The 24,384-nt window shown below is 42.0% G+C and overlaps 1 protein-coding gene across 1 annotated transcript in view; it reads right to left on the bottom strand.

The window, feature by feature from the left end:
• Positions 1-4,805: 4,805 nt before the first annotated feature.
• The window catches only part of TCP11 (t-complex 11), a 29,485-nt gene continuing 9,906 nt past the window's right edge, over positions 4,806-24,384 (bottom strand). The window contains exons 4-9 of the mRNA XM_022581674.3: positions 10,294-10,514; positions 9,417-9,553; positions 8,939-9,156; positions 8,666-8,847; positions 7,748-7,914; positions 4,806-7,010 (exon numbers count right to left, since the gene is read on the bottom strand). Coding sequence (XP_022437382.2) covers positions 6,778-7,010; positions 7,748-7,914; positions 8,666-8,847; positions 8,939-9,156; positions 9,417-9,553; positions 10,294-10,514 — 1,158 coding nt within the window. The 3' untranslated portion in view covers positions 4,806-6,777. The remainder of the gene's footprint in view (positions 7,011-7,747; positions 7,915-8,665; positions 8,848-8,938; positions 9,157-9,416; positions 9,554-10,293; positions 10,515-24,384) is intronic.

Raw genomic sequence — 24,384 nt, 5'->3', positions numbered from 1 at the left:
GCCCACTCTCACCACTCTTATTCAATATAGTTTTGGAAGTTTTAGCCACAGCAGTCAGAGAAGAAAAGGAAATAAAAGGAATCCAAATCAGAAAAGAAGAAGTAAAGCTGTCACTGTTTGCAGACAACATGATACTATAAATAGAGAATCCTAAAGACACTACCAGAAAACTACTAGAGCTAATCAATGAATTTGGTAAAGTAGCAGGATACAAAATTAATGCACAGAAATCTCTGGCATTCCTATATACTAATGATGAAAAATCTGAAAGTGAAATCAAGAAAACACTCCCATTTACCATTGCAATAAAAAGAATAAAATATCTAGGAATAAACCTACCTAAGGAGACAAAGACCTGTATTCAGAAAATTATAAGACACTGATGAAAGAAATTAAAGATGATACAAATAGACGGAGAGATATACCATGTTCTTGGATTGGAAGAAGCAACATTGTGAAAATGACTCTACTACCCAAAGCAATCTACAGATTCAATGCAATCCCTATCAAACTACCACTGGCATTCTTCACAGAACTAGAACAAAAAAATTCACAATTTGTATGGAAACACAAAAGACCCCGAATAGCCAAAGCAATCTTGAGAACGAAAAACGGAGCTGGAGGAATCAGGCTCCCTGACTTCAGACTATACTACAAAGCTACAGTAATCAAGACAGTATGGTACTGGCACAAAAACAGAAAGACAGATCAATGGAACAGGATAGAAAGCCCAGAGATAAACCCATGCACATATGGTCACCTTATCTTTGATAAAGGAGGCAGGAATGTACAGTGGAGAAAGGACAGCCTCTTCAATAAGTGGTGCTGGGAAAACTTGACAGCTACATGTAAAAGAATGAGATTAGATCACTCCCTAACACCATACACAAAAATAAGCTCAAAATGGATTAAAGACCTAAATGTAAGGCCAGACACTATAAAACTCTTAGAGGAAAACATAGGCAGAACACTCTATGACATAAATCACAGCAAGATCCTTTTTGACCCACCTCCTAGAGAAATGGAAATAAAAACAAAAATAAACAAATGGGACCTAATGAAACTTAAAAGCTTTTGCACAGCAAAGGAAACCATAAACAAGACCAAAAGACAGCCCTCAGAACGGGAGAAAATATTTGCAAAAGAAGCAACTGACAAAGGATTAATCTCCAAAATTTACAAGCAGCTCATGCAGCTCAATAACAAAAAAACGAACAACCCAATCCAAAAATGGGCAGAAGACCTAAATAGACATTTCTCCAAAGAAGATATACGGACTGCCAACAAACACATGAAAGAATGCTCAACATCATTAATCATTAGAGAAATGCAAATCAAAACTACAATGAGATATCATCTCACACCAGTCAGAATGGCCATCATCAAAAAATCTAGAAACAATAAATGCTGGAGAGGGTGTGGAGAAAAGGGAACACTCTTGCACTGCTGGTGGGAATGTGATTTGGTGCAGCCACTATGGAGAACAGTATGGAGGTTCCTTAAAAAACTAAAAATAGAACTACCATATGACCCAGCAATCCCACTACTGGGCATATACCCTGAGAAAACCATAATTCAAAGAGTCATGTACCAAAATGTTCATTGCAGCTCTATTTACAATAGCCCGGAGATGGAAACAACCTGAGTGTCCATCATCGGATGAATGGATAAAGAAGATGTGGCACATATATATAATGGAATATTACTCAGACATAAAAAGAAACGAAATTGAGCTATTTGTAATGAGGTGGATAGACCTAGAGTCTGTCACACAGAGTGAAGTAAGTCAGAAGGAGAAAGACAAATACCGTATGCTAACACATATATATGGAATTTAAGAAAAAAAAAATGTCATGAAGAACCTAGGGGTAAGACAGGAATAAAGACACAGACCTACTAGAGAATGGACTTGAGGATATGGGGAGGGGGAAGAGTAAGCTGTGACAAAGCGAGAGAGAGGCATGGACATATATACACTACCAAACGTAAGGTAGAAAGCTAGTGGGAAGCAGGCGCATAGCACAGGGAGATCAGCTCGGTGCTTTGTGACCGCCTGGAGGGGTGGGATAGGGAGGGTGGGAGGGAGGGAGACGCAAGAGGGAAGAGATAGGGGAACATATGTATATGTATAACTGATTCACTTTTTATAAAGCAGAAACTAACACACCATTGTAAAGCAATTATACTCCAATAATGATGTAAAAAAAAATTGTGAAAATGACTATACTACCCAAAGCAATCTACAGATTCAATGCAATCTCTATCAAACTCCCAATGGCATTTTTCACAGAAGTAGAACAAAAAATTTCACAATTTGTATGGAAACACAAAAGATCCCGAACAGCCAAAGCAATGTTGAGAAAGAAATACAGAGCTGGAGGAATCAGACTCCCGGACTTCAGGCTATACTACAAAACTACAGTAAAGACAGTATGGTACTGGCACAAAAACAGAAATATAGATCAGTGGAACAGGATAGAAAGTCCAGACATAAACCCATGCTCCTATGGTCATTATCTTTGATAAAGGAGGCAAGACTAAACAGTGGAGAAAAGATACCCTCTTCAATAAATGGTGCTGGGAAAACTTGACAGCTACATGTAAAAGAATGAAATTAGAACACTCCCTAATACCATACACAAAAATAAACTCAAAATGGATTAAAGACCTAAATGTAAGGCCAGACACTATAAAACTCTTAGAGGAAAACATAGGCAGAACACTCCATGACATAAATCACAGCAAGATCTTTTTTGACCCACCTCCAAGAATAAGGGAAATAAAAACAAAAATAAACAAATGGGACCTAATGAAACTTAAAAGCTTTTGCACAGCAAAGGAAACCATAAACAAGACGAAAAGACATCCTTCAGAAAGGGAGAAAATATTTGCAAACAAAGAAACTGACAAAGGATTAATCTCCAAAATATACAAGCAGCCCATGCAGCTCAATATCACAATAACAAACAACCCAATCCAAAAATGAGCAGAAGACCTAAATAGACATTTCTCCAAAGAAGACATACAGATGGCCAACAAATGCATGAAAACATGCTCAACATCATTAACCATTAGAGAAATGCAAATCAAAACCACAATGAGGTATCACCTCACACCGGTCAGAAGGCCATCATCAAAAAATCTACAAACAATAAATGCTGGAGAGAGTGTGGAGAAAAGGGAACCCTCCTGCCCTTTTGTGGGAATGTAAATTCATAGAGCCACTGTAGAGAACAGTATGGAGGTTCCTTAAAAAACTAAAAATAGAACTACCATATGACCCAGCAATCCCACTACTGGGCATATACCCTGAGAAAACCATGATTCAAAAGGACACATGTACCCCAATGTTCATTGCAGCTCTATTTACAGTAGCCAGGACATGGAAGCAACCTAAGTGTCCATCGACAGAGGAATGGATAAAGATGTGGCACATATATACAATGGAATATTACTCAGCCATAAAAAAAACGAAATTGTGTTATTTGTAGTGAGGTGGATGGACCTAGAGTCTGTCATACAGAGCAAATTAAGTCAGAAGAGAAAAACAAATATGGTATGCTAACACATATATATGGAATCTATTTTAAAAAATGGTTCTGAGGAACCTAGGGGCAGGACAGGAATAAAGACACGGATGTAGAGAATGGACTTGAGGACATGGAGAGGGGGAAGGGTAAGCTGGGATGAAGTGAGAGAGTGGCACTGACATATATACACTACCAAATGTAAAACAGATAGCTAATGGGAAGCAGCCGCATAGCACAGGGAGATCAGCTCGGTGCCTTGTGACCACCTAGAGGGGTGGGATAGGGAGGGTGGGAGGGAGACACAAGAGGGAGGGGATATGGGGATATATGTATACGTATAGCTGATTCACTTTGTTATACAGCAGAAACTAACACAACATTGTAAAGCAATTATACTCCAGTAAAGATGCTTAAAAAAAAAAAGGGAGGGAGGAGGGTCAAAGTAAGAGAGGAGACATGATGAAAGCAATGGTTTAGGGACGGTCTTAGAAGCTGGAGGAAGGGGCTACCAGCCAAGGAATGTGCACAGTCTCTAGAAGCTGGAAAAGTCAAGGAAACAGATTCTTTCTTTGTAGCAGACTGAATAATGGCCACCCAAAGATATTAGGTCCTAATTACTAGAACCTGTAAATGTTACTGTTTTAGTTTCCTAGGGCTACTGTAACAAAGCACCACAAACTGGGTGGCTTAAACAGATAATACATTTGTTTTATCTGAGGTACAAGTCTGAAATCAGGGTGTCAGCAGAGTTGGTTTCTTCTAAGGCTCTGAGGGAGAATCTGTCCCATTCCTGTTTTCTAGCTTCTGGTAGCCTGAAGTAGACGGCATTCTCCCTGATTCTTCACATTGTTGTACTTCTGTATGTGTCTGCCTCTTCATGTGACACATGTCTTTTCATAAGGACACCAGTCAGATTGGATCAGGGTCCCACACAATTCCAGCATAACCTCACATTAACTAAGTACATCTATAATGACCCAATTTACAAATGAGGTCACATTGTGAGGTACTGGGGGTTAGGACTTCAACATATGAATTTGGGGGCGGGGAGTGGGGGAGACACAACCCATAACAATTACCTAGGTGATTAAGTTGATCTTAAAATGGGGAGATTATCCTGGATTATGTGAGTGGGCCCTAAACCCAATCAGAAATATCTTTATAAGAGAGGAGATTAGATACACACAGATGACGACCATGGGACCCTGAGGTGACCATGGAGGCCTAGACTAGACTAATGCAGCCACAGGTAATGAAATACCAGCAATTAAAAAAAAAAAAAAAAAAAAAGCTGAAAGAGGCAAGGAACGGATTCTCCCCTAGGGCCTCCATAGGAAGTGTGGTCCTGCCAACACTCTGATTTCAGCCCAATGAGCTGATTTTTTATTTCTGCAACTAGACACTAGTGATAGCTGCACAACACTGTGAGTGTACAAAATGTCACTAATGGTACATTTCTGTATTATGTGTATTTTACCGCAAATCAAAGTATATATCCCTCAAACTGTGGGCAGGATTGAATGGAGCTATCTTTCTTTGTTGAGGTCAGGATCCCTGTCTCCTCCACATGGAAGCACAAGAAAATCAACTCAAAATTTCTAAGAAATCAATCGTTCCGGATTTTAATTATGAAGTGCAAAGCAAAGTTCTATTGTCAGCCCAGTATCTGCACCCACCAACCAGGCAGTCCTCTTCTCAGGAACCCCTTCAGAGCACTTCTGCCTCTAAGATAAGGAGGTTTCCAAAATATGGATTTTTAACAAATTCAAATAGTTGCAAATCAGAGGCTCCATCTAGGCAAGCCTCACTGTCTATGAAACATATCCTTTTTCTGGGCTTCCCCATCTTGAGGATGTCCAGCTACAAGATTGGAAACTGAACGATCCAGGTCCTCCAGCTTTTCTGGTCATAGTAAAGGTCCACTGTTGGCCTGGCTCTGTCACCCATCTAGGCTCTACTCTCTAAAAAAGGAAGTCAATCAGGAGAAATCCTGGGCTAATGGAACTCACATCCCCCTTCAGATGCTCTTCCTAGGCTTCCTAGATGTTCTTCCTATATTCATCTCCATCCATCTCCTGAGATGGCGAGAACATTGATTGTCTTCACCCTACCTTGAAAGCAGGCAAGTGAGTTTCCATTTTCTCTCTTATCCATTACCAAAAAAGGGCCAAATGTGAAGGGAACATTTCCTCATTTCAGCTGTCCTAGGTCAGGGCTGGTCTGCTGCGGTCTGCCCGAGAATGAGGGGCTGGATCTCAACAAGCCCAGGAGACAAGCCCAGGTCCTTCCTAGAACAGCTCTCATTTGTGATGCCAACAGCAGAGCTCACAACCACAACTGCCAGGGACAGTCCCAGTCTGGAAGTGGGAAGAAGGGTGGAGGGTGTTCCACACTGGGACGCCCACACGGCCTCTGTTGGGAAGAACAGGGGCTTCTAAGCTTAGAGAGTGAGGGAGACTCACTCAGCCACTCAGCTAGAGAACAGGACTAAGGATAAACTTGACCGAACCAGTCAATGATCCAACTGGCCAAGACTGAACTCTGGACACCTGAGAGAGAGAGAGCACAGGAACTCGGACCTGTCCTCAGCAGGACGCCCGCTATGAGCCAACATCCATTGTTATCTGGCCCCAGCTAGCGCCCTGCTTCAGAACGCCTGCAACAGAAGAGAAAGCTGAGGCTCTCACTCTTCCTGACCTCTTGTGGCATCATTTGAAACCTTCAGGGGAAGTTGGTCCTGGAAATGAGGTTTCTAATAACTTTTTTCAATCACACCCAATCCTGAGAACTGAATTAGACAAAACCAATTTCTGACTTCCAGAAATATACTCACATTTTGGATAATTCCACAGAATTCTCAGAGCCCTCAGAGAAATGCTTTACCCTCAGAGAAAATGTTATATAATGTTATAGTACCTGCGTGTCTTGGCTTCTCAGCTTTGCGTGCTGAAGGCAGCACCTGGAGGAAAAACCAGGGCCTGCCAGCTGCTCACTAGTGGGGGGCTGAGGACACAGGGCCTGGCCACGGCTGCCGCACAGGAAGCATGGGGTTTGCTTGCAGTTCAGAAGTTTATTAGTGAATGAGTCTGGGCCAGCCAGTGGTTACACGCTTGGTCACTGCAGGGCAGTGCACTGGCTGCAGACGGGGAGAGGGCTTGCTGCTCTGCTGGTCACTGGTGATGTCACCCCAAGAGAATGATGGGCTTCTCTCCTGGGTCCAAGGTACCAGGGCTTGGGGCCAGTGCCATCAGAGAGACCCCACTTCTGTCTCCGGTGCCTGGGCTGGGGGGATGAGGGTCTTTAAGATCTCCATGTAGAAGGGGCCAAACACCTGCTGATTGTGGTGTGTCAAGCTGACGAACTTCTGGCCCAGTTCTGCCAGCTCTGCCTCAATGAGGATAAGGCCTCCAGGGAGGTCTAGCAGAGACCGCTGCACACCAAGAACCAAACAGCATTTGAGGAACAAGTGGATCCGCTGACCTGTGAGCAGGAATAGACAGTGAGAAGGGAAAGAGCAAACAACTTTCAGGGAGAAACACTGCCCCCTGCACTCTACTCACCCAAGTTCAAAGTTAACTGAGATATTCACTGGCCTACCCACTCACCTAGACATAAGGAAATTTGTTTTGTTTGGGAAGGGGGCTGCTACCTAACTCCCAAGGACAAAGCAAAGATCCAAAACTAGTGGGCTAGCACATGTCTACTCAAAAGATTCCTTAAGTATTCATCAGTTAAATCCTGGTATTTGACATAACAGGAGGATCTTTGACTGACCCTTCAGATGGCTGAGGTAGGTTAAGAGCAAGGTCAAGTTCATGGCCACCATTCCAACATGGGACAGGGGGAACCCCTGCTTTGGGAACATGTCCTCCAGCCTAATTCGGCATCATCTTCTTGTTGGCAGGGAGTGGGTGTCACATGTCTTAGACTGCAGCCAAAAATGACCCAGAAGGCCAGGGATGACTTAACCAGATTGGCTGGACAGTATGCCATACCTAGAAGCCATGAATTCCTGGTACAAATCTTCCTTCAACCATAGAGTCAGTCTTTAAACTAAAAGGGATATATTTTCAACCCAGCATTATGCAACAACTAAAGCCTACACAGTGACTTGCCCAATCATCATGTCCTTTGTGGTTATATGGTTCAGTAAGCACCTTCCAGTGGGGGGACTGGCTCTCCCCTCAGCATTCCCACCACCCCACAGGCATGCTCACCAATGACACTGTAGACACAGTTCTCCTTCTTGGTGATGTTCTGGAGCTCTCCTATCAGCGATGCTGTGTTGTCGCTGCTCAGAGCAGCAAGGCCCATGTTCTGGAGGCTCTGATGGATTTCCTGAGACACCTGTTCACTCACAGTCAGCATAGCCTCCTCCTCAGGCCTAGACCGCAAAGGAGAGTAAGCTGGTACCCAGGGGCGGCCCTGAGCCCCGAAGCTCCACACCAGAAGTTGGGCCTATGTGAGGGAGATGCCCAGCCACCCTTCTGCCCTCACCCCAGGCCCTGGAAGCACAGAGTCCAGTGGGTAGGGTCAGTGTCTTCACTGTTACCCTCCAGATACTGACTTCTTCCTCTGTATGATACCATGTTCTTCTTCTTAGAAAACAAGATAAACTATAAGATCAACTCTGGACAAGGGTTTCGTATCCACTCAGTATTCTTTAGCCCCATGGGATTTATTCATATATGCACATTTTTAACACTTTCTTGGACATTTTCCATGGTCATTTGTCCTACTCTCACCAATTACAATGACAAACCTGGCCTTCTGATTCCGCTTTTTCCTTTGGTGTGACACCCTGCACTCAGTGGATATTCAATCAACATTGCTGGCTGGCCGACTCCTGGAGATACATACGACCAGCCCACTCAACTAGATAAAGACTCTTCTGTAGCAAGCAAGATAATGAATCATTTTATAGTAAACTATCCTCCATACTACCCTTTTGGAAGAGAGTTTTATTTTTCTTTGTTACAAGCCTCAAGGCCACTTATGGAAAGATACCAACAATCTTTGTGAATGATTCCAAAGGGCCTTTCTGTGGTTTGTTGCGGAACGTAAGGCATCCTTCATTACCTGCCTGTGCCTTCATATCACCTGTCGTTACTCTAAAAAAGACCTACGCAACTCACCTGGACTTCAACTCCTCCATCAGGGCTTTGGTTATGCGTTTCAGCTTATCCACAAACTGAGGCGAGCCAAACAGAACACTGCCAGAGAAGCTGCTGGCCACTAGCAAGACCGAGGCCAGGATGGTTAACTGGCGCAGCTGGGCCTCCAGCTCCTGCAGCTGGGCTCTGTCCATCAGCAGGGTCTGGGGAAGCAGGCAGAGCGGGTCAGGAGAGGAGGGTCCCCATGCAAGTCCTCAGTCCCAGACAACAAGGCAAGGCCCCCCACAGTCCTACCTCAGGGAACTCTTCATCTTCGGGGTCCCAGAGGAGGAGGTTCAGGAAGCCCTGGGACAGCACCATTTTGGGGCTGAGGGGCTCCGGGCTGTTGGCTGCCTCACTTGGAGAGGGGCAGACCACACTGGAGGAGTCGGGAGTGTCAGGGCAGCTAGGCGGCGGCGTGGAGAGGTCTGCCGCCGCTCGGGTCAGCCACTTGGTAGTGTGATCGAGGAGGCCTGTGACAGGAAGAGCGCGTAATCATCTTCGGCTCCCACGTCCCGAGGCCTTGGGACGAAGATTCAAGATCTCCTCCTCCTCAGTAAGTAAACGCTTTGGTGGGGGGAAGTCTTTCTGGCTTAGATTAACTATTCCTTCTGCCACCCCCATCTGAGGAAGAAACTTTCTGCTGCTAAAAAGAGGCAGAGTACTCTCTCACATCATTAAAGTCAGACCCAAAGACATATTCCCTGCTCCTGCCCTCGAGTTATATACATACTAGGCTGCTTGTTGAGGAGTTCCTGAAATTTAGCTCGTTCACACTGGACCGAACGTTCCTGCAGTTGGGGCTGAAGGCTCCGGATAGTGTAGTTCACCATGTCCATTTTCATCAGGCCCAGAACCTGGAAGATTCCTCTGACACAGGAGGAAATAGATATTTATACTATGAAAGGAAATCCAGTGAGGGGGAACCTACACAAGATATCATTAAATCACCATATTCTAGAGGTAGGAGGGGCTTTAAAACTAACTTAGTCCTGCCTCCTAAATTTACAAAAGATGGCACTGAGGCCTAGGACCCAAGGCCCAGAGTAAGTGAGTGAGTGGCAGAGCTAGGAACAGATAAGTCTCTGGATGCTAAAGCCTTCAGACCTTTCCACAACAGTCATTCTATGTCTCCTAAAAAAAGAGTAGTCAGTGGAAGGAAACACACCAGCATGCCGACGAATCTCTCTGGGAAGTGGGATTTTAGCTGATGCTATTTCTGATGCTATTTTTGGACAATTCACTTTTTTTTTTTTTTTTTTTAACTTTCTGGGTCATGGTTTCTATAGCTCTGAAAAAGGGGTAACCTCCCATCCCTATCCCCCATATTGTGTGAAATGCAGTAAGAAAACCTGGGATAGGGATGTTTGAATTCCTTAGAAGAAAGGATTACATACTCCAATGATTTATGGTAGGATGGTGTATAGGGGGCCAATCAATCTAAGGCCATCTTTGGAAAAGAAAAGCTAATAGACCAGAGAAAAGAGGAGTTAGTCAGGTCTTCAGTAGGGAAGAGCCAGCCAAGACAGAGGCTGTGACCCAGTGTCCGGCCCAGCTGTGCCCGGCCCAGGGGCTGAGGCAGGTTTCAAGAAACTGGTCAAGTTTCACACCTCAGTAACCGAACAGGGTCTGTGATGTTCTCTAGTTTCTGCACTGCTTCATCTCGAACTGGTGCACACAGCAGAGTCATCATGTTGAGAATGTACTTAGAGAGATGAGGGACATTCAGGGCCCCATGTTCTGCTTCCTGCTTAAGGAGGTTCATGTCCAGGGCTTCTTCAATCTCACTTCTTAGGCGGTTCTGGCGTGGTAATAGCAGTGACAGCAAGATCTGCCCAGGAAAGAAAGTCAAAGAAGTTGCTTTCTGTTCAGAGCCCCAAACTTTCTCTAATGGACAATCCCTTTAGCCAAAGACATCTCAGCCTACGTCTTTTAAGGATCAAGAAGTCATGGAAAATAGTATGGAGGTTCCTTTAAAAACTAAAAATAGAGCTTCCATATGATCCAGCAATCCCACTCCTGGACGTATATCCAGAGAAAACCATAATTCAAAATGATATATGCACCCCTATGTTCACTGCAGCACTATTTACAATAGCCAGGACGTGGAATCAACCTAAATGTCTATTGACAGAGGAATGGATAAAGAAGATGTCATACATATATATATACAGAATATTACTCAGCCATAAAAAAGAACAAAATAATATCATTTGCACTGATGGACCTAGAGAGTGTCATACTGAGTGAAGTCAGACAGAGAAAGACAAAGATCATATGATATGGCTTATATGTGGAATCTAAAAAATGGTACAAATGAACCTCTTTACAAAACAGAAATAGAGTCACAGCTGTAGAAAACAAACTTATGGTTGCGAGGGGGAAAACAGCAGTGGTGCGGGGGGATAAATTGGGAGACGGGGATTGACATATACACAATAGTATATATAAAATAGATAGCTAATAAGGACCCACTGTATAGCGCAGGGAACTCTTCTCAATACTCTGTAATGACCTATATGGGAAATAATCTAAAAAAGAGTGGATATATGTATATGTATAACTGATTCACTCTGCTGTACAGCAGAAACTAACACAACATTGTAAATCAGCTATACTCCAATAAAAATTAAACAAAAAAAAAAGTTAGGTCCCTAAATTTCCTAGAGGATATTATTTATCTTTGTTTAGGGGCCAATGACAGTTCGAGGGTTTAGGGGATCACTGATAGCAACAGTATATCATTTTCTATGCAGATTGAGATAAAGAGATGAATAGAGTCAAGGGGTATGGTAAAAAGAAATGCAAGGTACAACAAATATAAAATACACACCATCACACAGTGGTGAGGTACTCTTAATTTACCAAAGGAAGCATTTTTTAGATTATTTTACTTCAAAGGGCAAGAATAAAATAGGCAAAGGAACTGTTAAAAGTCCCTTGAGAGATTGGCTCAAGATGGCGGAGTAGAAGGACGTGCTCTCACTCCCTCTTGCGAAAGCACCGGAATCACAACTAACTGCTGAATAATCATCGACAGGAAGACACTGGAACTCACCAAAAAAGATACCCCACATCCAAAGACAAAGGAGAAGCCACAGTGAGACAGTAGGAGGGGCGCAATCACAATAAAATCAAATCCCGTAACTGGTGGGTGGGTGATTCACAAACTGGAGAACACTTATACCACAAAAGCCCACCCACTGGAGTGAAGGTTCTGAACCCCATGTGAGGCTTCCCAACCTGGGGGTCCGGCAACAGGAGTAATTCCTAGAGAATCAGACTTTGAAGCCTAGTGGGATTTGATTGCAGGACTTCGACAGGACAGGGGGAAACAGACTCCACTCTTGGAGCGCACACACAAAGTAGTGTGTGCATCGGGACCCAGGGGAAGGAGCAGTGACCCCATAGGAGACTGAACCAGACCTACCTGCTAGTGTTGGACGTTCTCCTGCAGAGGCGGGGGGTGGCTGTGTTTCACCGTGAACAAGGACACTGGCAGCAGAAGTTCTGGGAAGTACTCCTTGGCGTGAGCCCTCCCAGGGTCCACCATTAGCCCCACCAAAGAGCCTGGGTAGGCTACTGTGTTGGGTCTCCTCAGGCCAAACAACCAACTGGGAAGGAACCCAGCCCCACCCATCAGCAGACAGGCAGATTAAAGTTTTACTGAGCTGTGCCCACCAGAGCAACAGCCAGCTCTACCCACCACCAGTCCCTCCCATTGGGAAACTTGCACAAGCCTCTTAGATAGCCTCATCCACCAGAGGGCAGACAGCAGAAGCAAGGACTACAATCCTGCAGCCTGTGGAACAAAAACCACATTCACAGAAAGATAGACATGATGAAAAGGCAGAGGGCTATGTACCGGATGAAGTGACAAGATAAAACCCCAGGAAAACAACTAAATGAAGTGGAGATAGGCAACCTTCCAGAAAAAGAATTCAGAATAATGATAGTGAAGATGATCCAGGACCTCCGAAAAAGAATGGAGGCAAAGATCGAGAAGATGCAAGAAATGTTTAGCAAAGACCTAGAAGAATTAAAGAACAAACAAACAGAGATGAACAATACAACAACTGAAATGAAAAATACACTAGAAGGAATCAATAGCAGAATAACCGAGGCAGAAGAACGGATAAGTGACCTGGAAGACAGAATGGTGGAATTCACTGATGCAGAACAGAATAAAGAAAAAAGAATGAAAAGAAATGAAGACAGCCTAAGAAACCTTTGGGACAACATTAAACGCAACAACATTCACATTATAGGGGTCCCAGAAGGAGAAGAGAGAGAGAAAGGACCTGAGAAAATATTTGAAGAGATTATAGTCGAAAACTTCCCTAACATGGGAAAGGAAATAGCCACCCAAGTCCAGGAAGAACAGAGAGTCCCATACAGGATAAATCCAAGGAGAAACATGCCGAGACACACAGTAATCAAATTGGCAAAAATTAAAGACAAAGAAAAATTATTGAAACCAGTAAGGGAAAAACGACAAATAACATATAAGGGAACTCCCATAAGGTTAACAGCTGATTTCTCAGCAGAAACACTACAAGCCAGAAGGGAGTGGCATGACATATTTAAAGTGATGAAAGGGAAGAACCTATAAACAAGATTACCCTTGCCAGCAAGGATCTCACTCAGATTTGCTGGAGAAATCAAAAGCTTTACAGACAAGCAAAAGCTCAGAGAATTCAGCGCCACCAAACCAGCTCTACAACAAATGCTAAAGGAACTTCTCTAAGTGGGAAACACAAGAGAAGAAAAGGACCTACAAAAACAAACCCAAAACAATTAAGGAAATGGTAATAGGAACATACATATCGATAATTACCTTAAACGTGAATGGATTAAATGCTCCAACAAAAAGACACAGGCTCGCTGAATGGATACAAAAACAAGACCCATATATATGCCGTCTACAAGAGACCCACTTCAGACCTAGGGACACATACAGACTGAAAGTGAGGGGATGGAAAAAGATATTCCATGGAAATCAAAAGAAAGCTGGAGTAGCAATACTCATAGCAGATAAAATAGACTTTAAAATAAAGAATGTTACAAGAGACAAGGAAGGACACTACATAATGATCAAGGCATCAATCCAAGAGGATATAACAATTATAAATATATATGCACCCAACATAGGAGCACCTCAATACATAAGGCAACTGCTAACAGCTATAAAAGAGGAAATCAACAGTAACACAATAATAGTGGGGGACTTCTAACCCTCACTTATACCAATGGACAGATCATCCAAACAGACAATTAATAAGGAAACACAAGCTTTAAATGACACAATAGACCAGACTGATTTAATTGATATTTATAGGACATTCCATCCAAAAACAGCACATTACACTTTCTTAAGTGCGCACGGAACATTCACCAGGATAGATCACATCTTGGGTCACAAATCAAGCCTCAGTAAATTTAAGAAAATTGAAATCATATCAAGCATCTTTTCTGACCACAACACTTTGAGAAACAAATTACAGGGAAAAAAACGTTAAAAACACAAACACATGGAGGCTAAACAATACGTTACTAAATAACCACAAGATCACTGAAGAAATCAAAGAGGAAATCAAAAACTACCTAGAGACAAATGACAATGAAAACACGATGATCCAAAACCTATGGGATGCAGCAAAAGCAGTTCTAAGAGGGAAGTTTATAGCAATACAAGACTACCTCAAGAAACAAGAAAAATCTCAAATAAACAATCTAACGTTACACCTAAAGGAACTAGAGAAAGAAGAACAAACAAAACCCAAAGTTAGCAGAAGGAAAGAAATCATAAAGATCAGAGCAGAAATAACTGAAATAGAAACAAAGAAAACAATAGCAAAGATCAATAAAACTAAAAGCTGGTTCTTTGAGAAGATAAACAAAATTGATAAACCATTAGCCAGACTCATCAAGAAAAAGAGTGAGAGGACTGAAATAAAATTAGAAATGAAAAGGGAGAAGTTACAACAGACACCGCAGAAATACAAAGCATCCTAAGAGACTACTACAAGCAACTCTATGCCAATAAAATGGACAACCTGGAAGAAATGGACAAATTCTTACAAAGGTATAAGCTTCCAAGACTGAACCAGGAAGAAATAGAAAATACGAACAGAACAATCACAAGTGATGAAATTGAAACACTGATTAAAAATCTTCCAACAAACAAAAGTCCAGGACCAGATGGCTTCACAGGAGAATTCTATCAAACATTTAGAGAAGAGCTAACACCTATCCTTCTCAAACTCTTCCAAAAAAATTGCAGAGGAAGAAACACTCCCAAACTCATTCTATGAGGCCACCATCATCACCCTGATACCAAAACCAGACAAAGATACTACAAAAAAAGAAAATTACAGACCAATATCACTGATGAATATAGATGCAAAAATCCTCAACAAAATACTAGCAAACAGACTCCAACAACACATTGAAAGGATCATACACCATGATCAAGTGGGATTTATCCCAGGGATGCAAGCCTTCTTCAATATATGCAAATCAATCAATGTGATAAACCATATTAACAAATTGAAGAAGAAAAAACATATGATCATCTGAATAGATGCAGAAAAAGCTTCTGACAAGATTCAACACCATTTATGATAAAAACTCTCCAGAGAGTGAGCATAGAGGGAAACTACCTCAACATAATAAAGGCCATATACGACAAACCCACAGCAAACATCATTCTCAATGGTGAAAAACTGAAAGCACTTCCTCCAAGATCAGGAAGAAGACAAGGATGTCCACTCTCGCCACTATTATTCAACATAGTTTTGGAAGTCCCAGCCGCCGCAATCAGAGAAGAAAAAGAAATAAAAGGAATACAAATTGGAAAAGAGCAAGTAAAACTGTCACTGTTTGCAGATGACATGATACTATAGAGATTCCTAAAGAGATTCCTATATAGAGATTCCTAAAGATGCATCCAGAAAACTACTAGAGCTAATCAATGAATTTGGTAAAGTAGCAGGATACAAAATCAATGCACAGAAATATCCTTCATTCCTATACACTAATGATGAAAAATCTGAAAAAGAAATTAAGGAAACACTCCCATTTACTACTGCAACAAAAAGACTAAAACAGCTAGGAATAAACCTACCTAGGGAGACAAAAGACCTGTATGCAGAAAACTATAAGACACTGATGAAAGAAATTAAAGATGATACCAACAGATGGAGAGATATACCATGTTCTTGGATTGGAAGAATCAATATCATGAAAATAACTATATTACAGAAAGCAATCTACAGATTCAATGCAATCCCTATCAAATTACCAATGGCATTTTCTACAGAACTAGAACAAATCATCTTAAAATTTGTATGGAGACACAAAAGACCCCGAATAGCCAAAGCAGTCTTGAGGGAAAAAAACAGAGCTGGAGGAATCAGACTCCCTGACTTCAGACTACACGACAAAGCTACAGTAATCAAGATAATATGGTACTGGCACAAAAACAGAAATATAGATCAATGGAACAGGATAGAAAGCCCAGAGATAAACCCACGCACCTATGGTCAACTAATCTGTGACAAAGGAGGCAAGGATATACAATGGAGAAAAGACAGTCTCTTCAATAAGTGGTGCTGGGAAAACTTGATAGCTACATGTAAAAGAATGAAATTAGAACACTCCATAAAACCATACACAAAAATAAACTCAAAATGGATTAGAGACCTAAATGTAAGACCGGACACTATAAAGCTCTTACAGGAAAACTTAGGAAGGACACTCTTTGACATAAATCACAGAAAGATCTTTTTTGATCCACCTTCTAGAGTAATGGAAATAAAACCAAAAATAAACAAATGGGACCTAATGAAACTTAAAAGCATTTGCAAAGCAAAGGAAACTGCAAACAAGACGAAAAGACACCCCTCAGAATGGGAGAAAATATTTGCAAATGAATCAACAAAGGATTAATCTCTAAAATATACAAACAGCTCATGCAGCTCAATATTATAAAAACAAACAACCCAATCCAAAAATGGGCAGAAGACCTAGACATTTCTCCAAAGAGACATATAGATGGCCAAGAAGCACATGAAAAGCTGCTCAACATCACTAATTATTAGAGAAATGCAAATCAAAACTACAATGAGGTAACACCTCACACCAGTTAGAATGGGCATCATCAGAAAATCTACAAACAACAAATGCTGGAGAGGGTGTGGAGAGAAGGGAACCCTCTTGCACTGTTGGTGGGAATGTAAATTGATACAGCCGCAATGGAGAACAGTACGGAGGTTCCTTAAAAAACTAAAAATAGAATTACCATATGACCCAGCAATCCCACTACTGGGCATATACCCTGAGAAAACCATAATTCAAAAAGAAACATGTATCACAATGTTCACTGTAGCACTATTTACAATAGCCAGGTCATGGAAGCAACCTAAATGCCCATCGACAGATGAATAGATAAAGAAGATGTGGTAGATATATACAATGGAATAGTACTCAGCCATATAAAGGAAGGGAATTGGGTCATATGCAGAGACGTGGATGAACCTATAGACTGTCATACAGAGTGAAGTAAGTCAGAAGGAGAAAAACAAATATCTTGTGTTAGCTCATATATGTGGAACCTAGAAAAATGGTACAGATGAACCAGTTTGCAGGGCAGACATTGAGACACAGATGTAGAGAACAAACGTATGGACACCAAGGGGGGGAAGTGGCAGTGGGGGGTGGTGGTGGTGTGATGAATTGGGAGATTGGGATTGACATGTATACACTGTTGTGTGTAAAATGGATGACTAATAAGAACGTGCTGTATAAAAAATGAATTAAAAAAAAAAACTTGAAGTATAAAATTAAAAAGTCCCTTGAAATAGACTATTAACCCAAAAATATAAGTCCCCTGTGGACAGAGACTCTCTTATTCATCTCTGTGGCTCTGTAACATCTAGACAGTGGTGGTGGTGAGGGATAGGGTTGTTTAATTTAATGAAACACTGTGTTGTCACAGCAAGATCCCAACTGTTTAGCTGCATCTTAAACAAATAAAAGTTGCTCCATACTATCCATTTAAATGACAAAGTATGCCAGTTATCCACTTGGAGCCTCTCAGTTCCAAATCTACCCATCAGTGCCTACTCTGAGAAAATGGTGCTGGGCCCTTTAAATATTTTTCCTTTGCTGGCTGGCACAATGTTAAGTTGTCATAGTAGATAGTGCTCAAGAGACAATGCAAGAGGAAGACGTCTTCCTTCCTGGGTCTGGTGTGCTCCTGTCAGCAAGCTCCTGCAGCGCAGCGGCTTCTCTTTGTTCGAATTACTATGTGGTTTCTTTTGCCTCATTGGACCCTGACTGATACAAAATCTGTACCATGAGTGAGGTTTGAACTCAAATGGCCATATGTCCACTGGATTTGATGAGCAGAAAGTAGGAAGTACTTTAGATGCCTTAGAAAAACATGCAAACTAGAGGATGGCAGATAATCCCTACAAGAATTGGGCAGCTGGTGACCTCAGTGCAGTTGCTAGAGTTTCAGTGGTCTGAGCTTGTCAAGCTTTCCACTCCAAGATGAAAAGTAAGTTGCTGTACCTCAAACCACCCATCATGAAAAAAGGCACAACACTTGTAGGACTTTGTGGATGTGGTAGGCAACATACACCACATCTGAGGTTGCTACTGCCACACTCATTTAGAGTCACTCACAAGGTTGCCAATTTCAAGTGGAACCAAGTAAGACTAGGCTCTGCAGCAAGTTCAGGCTGCTATACAAGTGGCTCTACCATTTAGGCCTGATCCAGCAGACTCAATGATACTTGAAGTGTCCGTGGCGAGTAAGGATGCTGTCCAGGGCCCTGGCAAACACCAACAGGAACATCACAGCACAGACTTCTAGGATTTGGGAGCAAATCTATGCCCTCTTCTGCAGATAACTATTTGCCTTTTGAGAAACAGTTTCTGGCTTGTGCCTGACCCTTGGCAGAAAGTAAACACCGCACCACAGGACACTGGGTGACCATGTGGCCTGAGATTCCCACCAGAAACTCGGTGTTGTCTGAACTACCTAGCCACAAGACTGGACATGCACCACAGCAATCTATCATCAGATGAAAATGACCCATAAGAGACCAAGCACAGACATACAAGGGCAGACATACAGACCAGATTAGAATAGACGGCCCAGAAATAAAACCTGGACATATGGTCAAATGATTTTTGAGAACAACGCCAAGACCATTCAATGGGGAAAGGACAGTCTTTTCAACAAATGGTACTGGGGAAACTGGATATCCACATGCAAAAGAATGAAGTTGGGGCTTCCCTGGTGGCGCAGTGGTTGAGAGTCCACCTGCCGATGCAGGGGACACGGGTTCGTGCCCCGGCCCGGGAGGATCCCACATGCTGCGGAGCGGCTGGGCCCGTGAGCCATGGCTGCTGAGCCTGCGCATCCGGAGCCTGTGCTCCGCAACAGGAGAGGCCACAACAGTGAGAGGCCTGCGTACCGCAGAAAAAAAAAAGAAGAATGAAGTTGAACCTTACCTACACCAAATAAAAAATTAACTCAAAATGGGTGGAAGACCTAAACGTAAGAGCTAAAATTCTGAAATTCTCAGAAGAAAATAGGAGTAAATCTTCATAATCTTGGATTTCATAAGATATGACACCAAAAGCAGAAGCAACCATAGACTGGATAAATGGGGCTTCATTAAAATTAAAACTTTTGTGCATCAAGGTACACTATCAAGAAAGTGAAAAACTACCCACAGAATGGAAGACAACATCAGCAAATCAGTTATCAGACAAGGGTCAACTATCCAGAATGTTTAAGGAACTCTTACAACTCAACAACAAAAAGACAACTCAATTTTAAAATGGGCAAAGGACTTGAGTAAATATTTCTCCAAAGATGACGCAGAAGAGGGCATCAAGCACATGAAGATGCTCAACATCATTAGCCACTAGGGAAATGCAAATCAAAACCACATTAAGATTCCACTTCATACAGGCTGTGCCATGGGAAGATCTATAATTTTTTTTAGAAAAGGAAAATAAATGTTGAAAAATAAGTGAAAATGTGGAGAAATTGGAATACTCATACATTTCTGGTGGGAATGTAAAATGGTAAGTCACTGTGGAAAACAGTTTAGTGATTTCTCAATAAATTAAATATAGAATTATCACATGACTCAACAATTCCACTCCAGGGTATATATTCCAAAGACTGGAAAAGAGATGTTCAAACAAAGACTTGTACACAAATGTTCATAGCAGCACTACTCCCAACAGCAAAAATGTGAAAACAGAAATGTCCATCAACAGATGAATGGGGACTTCCCTGGTGGTCCAGTGGCTAAGACTCCGTGCTCCCAATGCAGGGGGCCCGGGTTCAATCCCTGGTCAGGAAACTAGATCCCACATGCTGCAACTAAGAGTGCACATGCCACAACTAAAAAAAGACCCTGAAGAGAATAGAAAGCCCAAAGATAAACCCATGCACATATGATCACCTCATCTTTGACAAAGGAGGCAAGAATATACAATGGAGGAAAAACAGCCTCTTCAGTAAGTGGTGCTGGGAAAAATTGATAGATACATGTAAAAGAATGAAATCAGAACACACCCTAACACCAAACACAAAAATAAACTCAAAATGGATTAAAGACCTAAATGTAAGGCCAGACACTATAAAACTCTTAGAGGAAAGCATAGGTAGAACACTCTATGACATAAATCACAGCAAGATCCTTCTTGACCCACCTCCTAGAATAAGGGAAATAAAAACAAAAATAAACAAATGGGACCTAATGAAACTTCAAAGCTTTTGCACAGCAAAGGAAACCATAAACAAGACCAAAAGACAGCCCTCAGAATGGGAGAAAATATTTGCAAATGAAGCAACTGACAAAATATTAATCTCCAAAATATACAAGCAGCTCATGCAGCTCAATATCAAAAAAACAAACAACCCAATCCAAAAATGGACAGAAGACCTAAATAGACATTTCTCCAAAGAAGACATACAGATGGCCAACAAATGCATGAAAAAATGCTCAACATCATTAATCATTAGAGAAATGCAAATCAAAACCACAATGAGGTATCACCTCACACCAGTCAGAATGGCCATCATCAAAAAATCTACGAACAATAAATGCTGGAGAGAGTGTGGAGAAAAGGGAACCCTCCTGCCCTGTTGGTGGGAATGTAAATTCATAGAGCCACTGTAGAGAACAGTATGGAGCTTCCTTGAAAAACTAAAAATAGAACTACCATATGACCCAGCAATCCTGCTACTGGGAATATACCCTGAGAAAATCATAATTCAAAAAGACACATGCACCCCAATGTTCACTGCAGCACTATTTACGATAGCCAGGTCACAGAAGCAACCTGAATGCCCTCCAACAGACGAATGGATAAAGAAGATGTGGTGGCAGATGAATAATCCCCAGTATATCTGCCACCAGCTTTTATGGCCCCAGCATGAGCCACAGCCAACCCAACCTCCCCAGGAGACCCACCAAGACCAGCGGTCTTTTCAAGCTAATTGCCGAATCCGAAGCTGTGTAGAGGGGACCTGTGTTTTGTACTTCTAACATCCTTTGATGGACCAGCTTCCAGCTTTAAGTCAAATAGCTTTAGAGTTTAGCCCTAAGAGTGATTAAGAATCTGCCTGCCAATGCAGGGGACATGGGTTTGAGCCCTGCTCTGGGAAGATCCCACATGCCGTGGAGCAGCTAAGCCCGTATGCCACAACTATTGATCCTGCGCTCTGGAGCCTGCGAGCCACAACTGCTGAAGCCCGCGCGCCTAGAGCCCATGCTCCGCAACAAGAGAGGCCACCACAGTGAGAGGCCTGCGCACTGCAGCAAGGAGTGGCCCCTGCTTGCTGCAACTAGAGAAAACCTGCGTGCAGCAACGAAGACCCAATGCAGGCAAAAATAAGTAAATAAATAAATAAATTTATTTTTTTAAAAAAAAGATGTGGAACATATATATAATGGAATATTACTCAGCCATAAAAAGGAAGAAATTGGGTCATTTGTAGAGACGTGGATGGATCTAGAGACTGTCATACAGAGTGAAGTAAGTCAGAAAGAGAAAAACAAATATCGTATATTAACACATATATGTGGAAACTAGAAAAATGGTACAGATGAACTGGTTTGCAGGGCAGAAATAGAGACACAGATATAGAGAACAAACGTATGGACACCAAGGGGGGAAAGCAGTGGGGGGCGGTGGTGGTATGATGAATTGGGCGATTGGGATTGACATATATACACTAATATGTATAAAATGGATAACTAATAAGAACCTACTGTATAAAAAATAAAATAAAATTCAAAAAATAAATAAAAGGAAAGTGGATCAAAAAAAAAATCTAGAAACAATAAATGCTGGAGAGGGTGTGGAGAAAAGGGAACCCTCCTGCACTGTTGGTGGGAATGTAAACTGATACAGCCACTGTGGAGAACAGTATGGAGGTTCCTTGTAAAACTAAAAATAGAACTACCATATGACCCAGCAATCCCACTACTGGGCATATACACTGAGAAAACCATAATTCAAAAAGATATATGCACCACAATGTACACTGCAGCTCTATTTACAATAGTCAGGACATGGAAGCAACCTAAATGTCCATCAACAGATGAATGGATAAAGAAGATGTGGCACTTATATACAATGGAATATTACTCAACCATAAAAAGGAACGAAACTGAGTTATTTGTAGTGAGATGGATGGACCTAGAATCTGTCATACAGAGTGAAATAAGTCAGAAAGAGAAAAACAAATGCCGTATGCTAACACATACATATGGAATTTTTTAAAAAGCAGCACTTATGAACCTAGTGGCAGGGCAGGAATAAAGACACAGACGTAGAGAATGGATTTGAGGGCATGCGGGGGAAGGGGAAGCTGGGATTAAGTGAGACAGTAGCACTGACGTATATACACTACCAAATGTAAAATGGATGGCTAGTGGGAAGCTGCTGCAGAGCACAGGGAGGTCAACTTGATGCTCTGTGACAACCTAGAGGGATGGGATAGGGAGAGTGGGAGGGAGCCTCAAGAGGAAGGGGATATGGGGATATATGTATACACATAGCTGATTTACTTTGTTATACAGCAGAAACTAACACAACCTTGTAAAGCATTTATACTCCAATAAAGATGTGAAAAAAAAAAAATCCCGCATGCTCCAACTGAAGATGCTGCAACTAAGATGTGACGTGGCCAAAACCAAACCAAAACAACAAATGAATGGATAAACAAAATGTGGTATATCCATACAATGGAATATTTTCAGCCATAAAAAGGGACGAAGTTCTGATCCACACTGCAATGTGGATGAACCTTGAAAACATGCTAAGTAAAATTTGCCACATGTAAAAGGACAAATGTTGTATGATTCCACTTATATGAGGAATCTAGAGTAGTCAAATTCCTAGAGACAGAAGGTAATATAGAAGTTACCAGGCACTGGGGGAAAAGGGGCCTGAAGAGTTACTGTGTAATGGGTAGAGTTTCTGTGTGGGAAGATGAAACGTACTGGAAATGGACAGTGGTGATGACTGCACCACACTGTGAATGTACTTAATGCCACTGAATTGTAACACTTAACATTATTAAAACGGTAAAAATTTTGTTTACCATATTAAAAAAAATCCTAAAAAGCACAAACGACTAAGTTGGTAATGTGGCACCATTCCCCAGGGGGGATCAGCCAGCCACCTGCAGCGGATGACTTCTTTGGATCTCTTCCTTCATGGAGGGGGCGGAGATTCACCCTCCATGGAATAGACGCATTCTGAATATGGAGCTGTCTTCCCTGTCTGCACTACTTCTGTCAGCACCAACATCCATATACTCACAAAATTTCACAGAATGCCTTATCCTCTGTCCTGGGTCCTGGTATGCCCCACAGCATTGCATCTAATCAAGGAGCTCATTTTACAGCCAAGAAAGTACAGCAATGGGTTCATACCCACATACCCCTCACGGAGAGTCGACTGGTCTTAACTGAAAAGTGGAATGGCTTATTGAAGACTCAGTTACAGCATTAGTTGAGAGATAATATCCTGAAAGGAAGAGGTTCTGTCTTATAAGATGCAATATATACTTTGAATCAAAACCATTATGCAGTGCTATTCCCTAAAGCCAGAATACATGGTCCCAGGAATCAAGGGGTGGAAGTAGGACTGGTTCCTCTCACCATTATATCTTATAACCTACTTGCAGAATTTTTATTTCCCCTCCTGCCAACTTTGGGCTCTGCTGATTTGGGAGGAATGCTTACATTGGTTCCAATGAATTAGAAGATGAGACTACCCCCCTGGTCATTTTGGGCTCCCTATACCACTGAACCAACAAGGTAAAAAAGGAGTTCCTCTATGGACTAGAGTAATTGATCCTGAGTACTAAGGAGAAACTGGGTTGCTGCTACACAATGGGAACAAGAAGGACTGTGTCTGGAACCCAGAAGATTCTAAGGTACCTTTTGATACTTCCATACCCAATAATATAGGTCAAGGGAAAACCACAACATACAAACAACAAAAGCAAAACGCCCAAGGACTCAGACTCTTTGGCAATGAAGGTTTGAGTCACTCCATCAGATAAAGAACCCCAGCAGCTAAGGACAAGGGAAATATGGAATGACTAGTAAAATGAAGCCATAGATACCAACTACAGCCTCAGGACCAATTAC

This window comes from Delphinapterus leucas, chromosome 10 (genome assembly GCF_059928025.1).
Source record: "Delphinapterus leucas isolate spDelLeu-1000000601 "Yukka" chromosome 10, BTC_Dleu_Yukka2, whole genome shotgun sequence".
In the NCBI taxonomy this organism is placed as follows: Eukaryota; Metazoa; Chordata; class Mammalia; order Artiodactyla; family Monodontidae; genus Delphinapterus; species Delphinapterus leucas.
The sequence above is the reverse complement of the archived record's forward strand: the minus strand, read 5'-3'. Positions and strand labels throughout refer to the sequence as shown.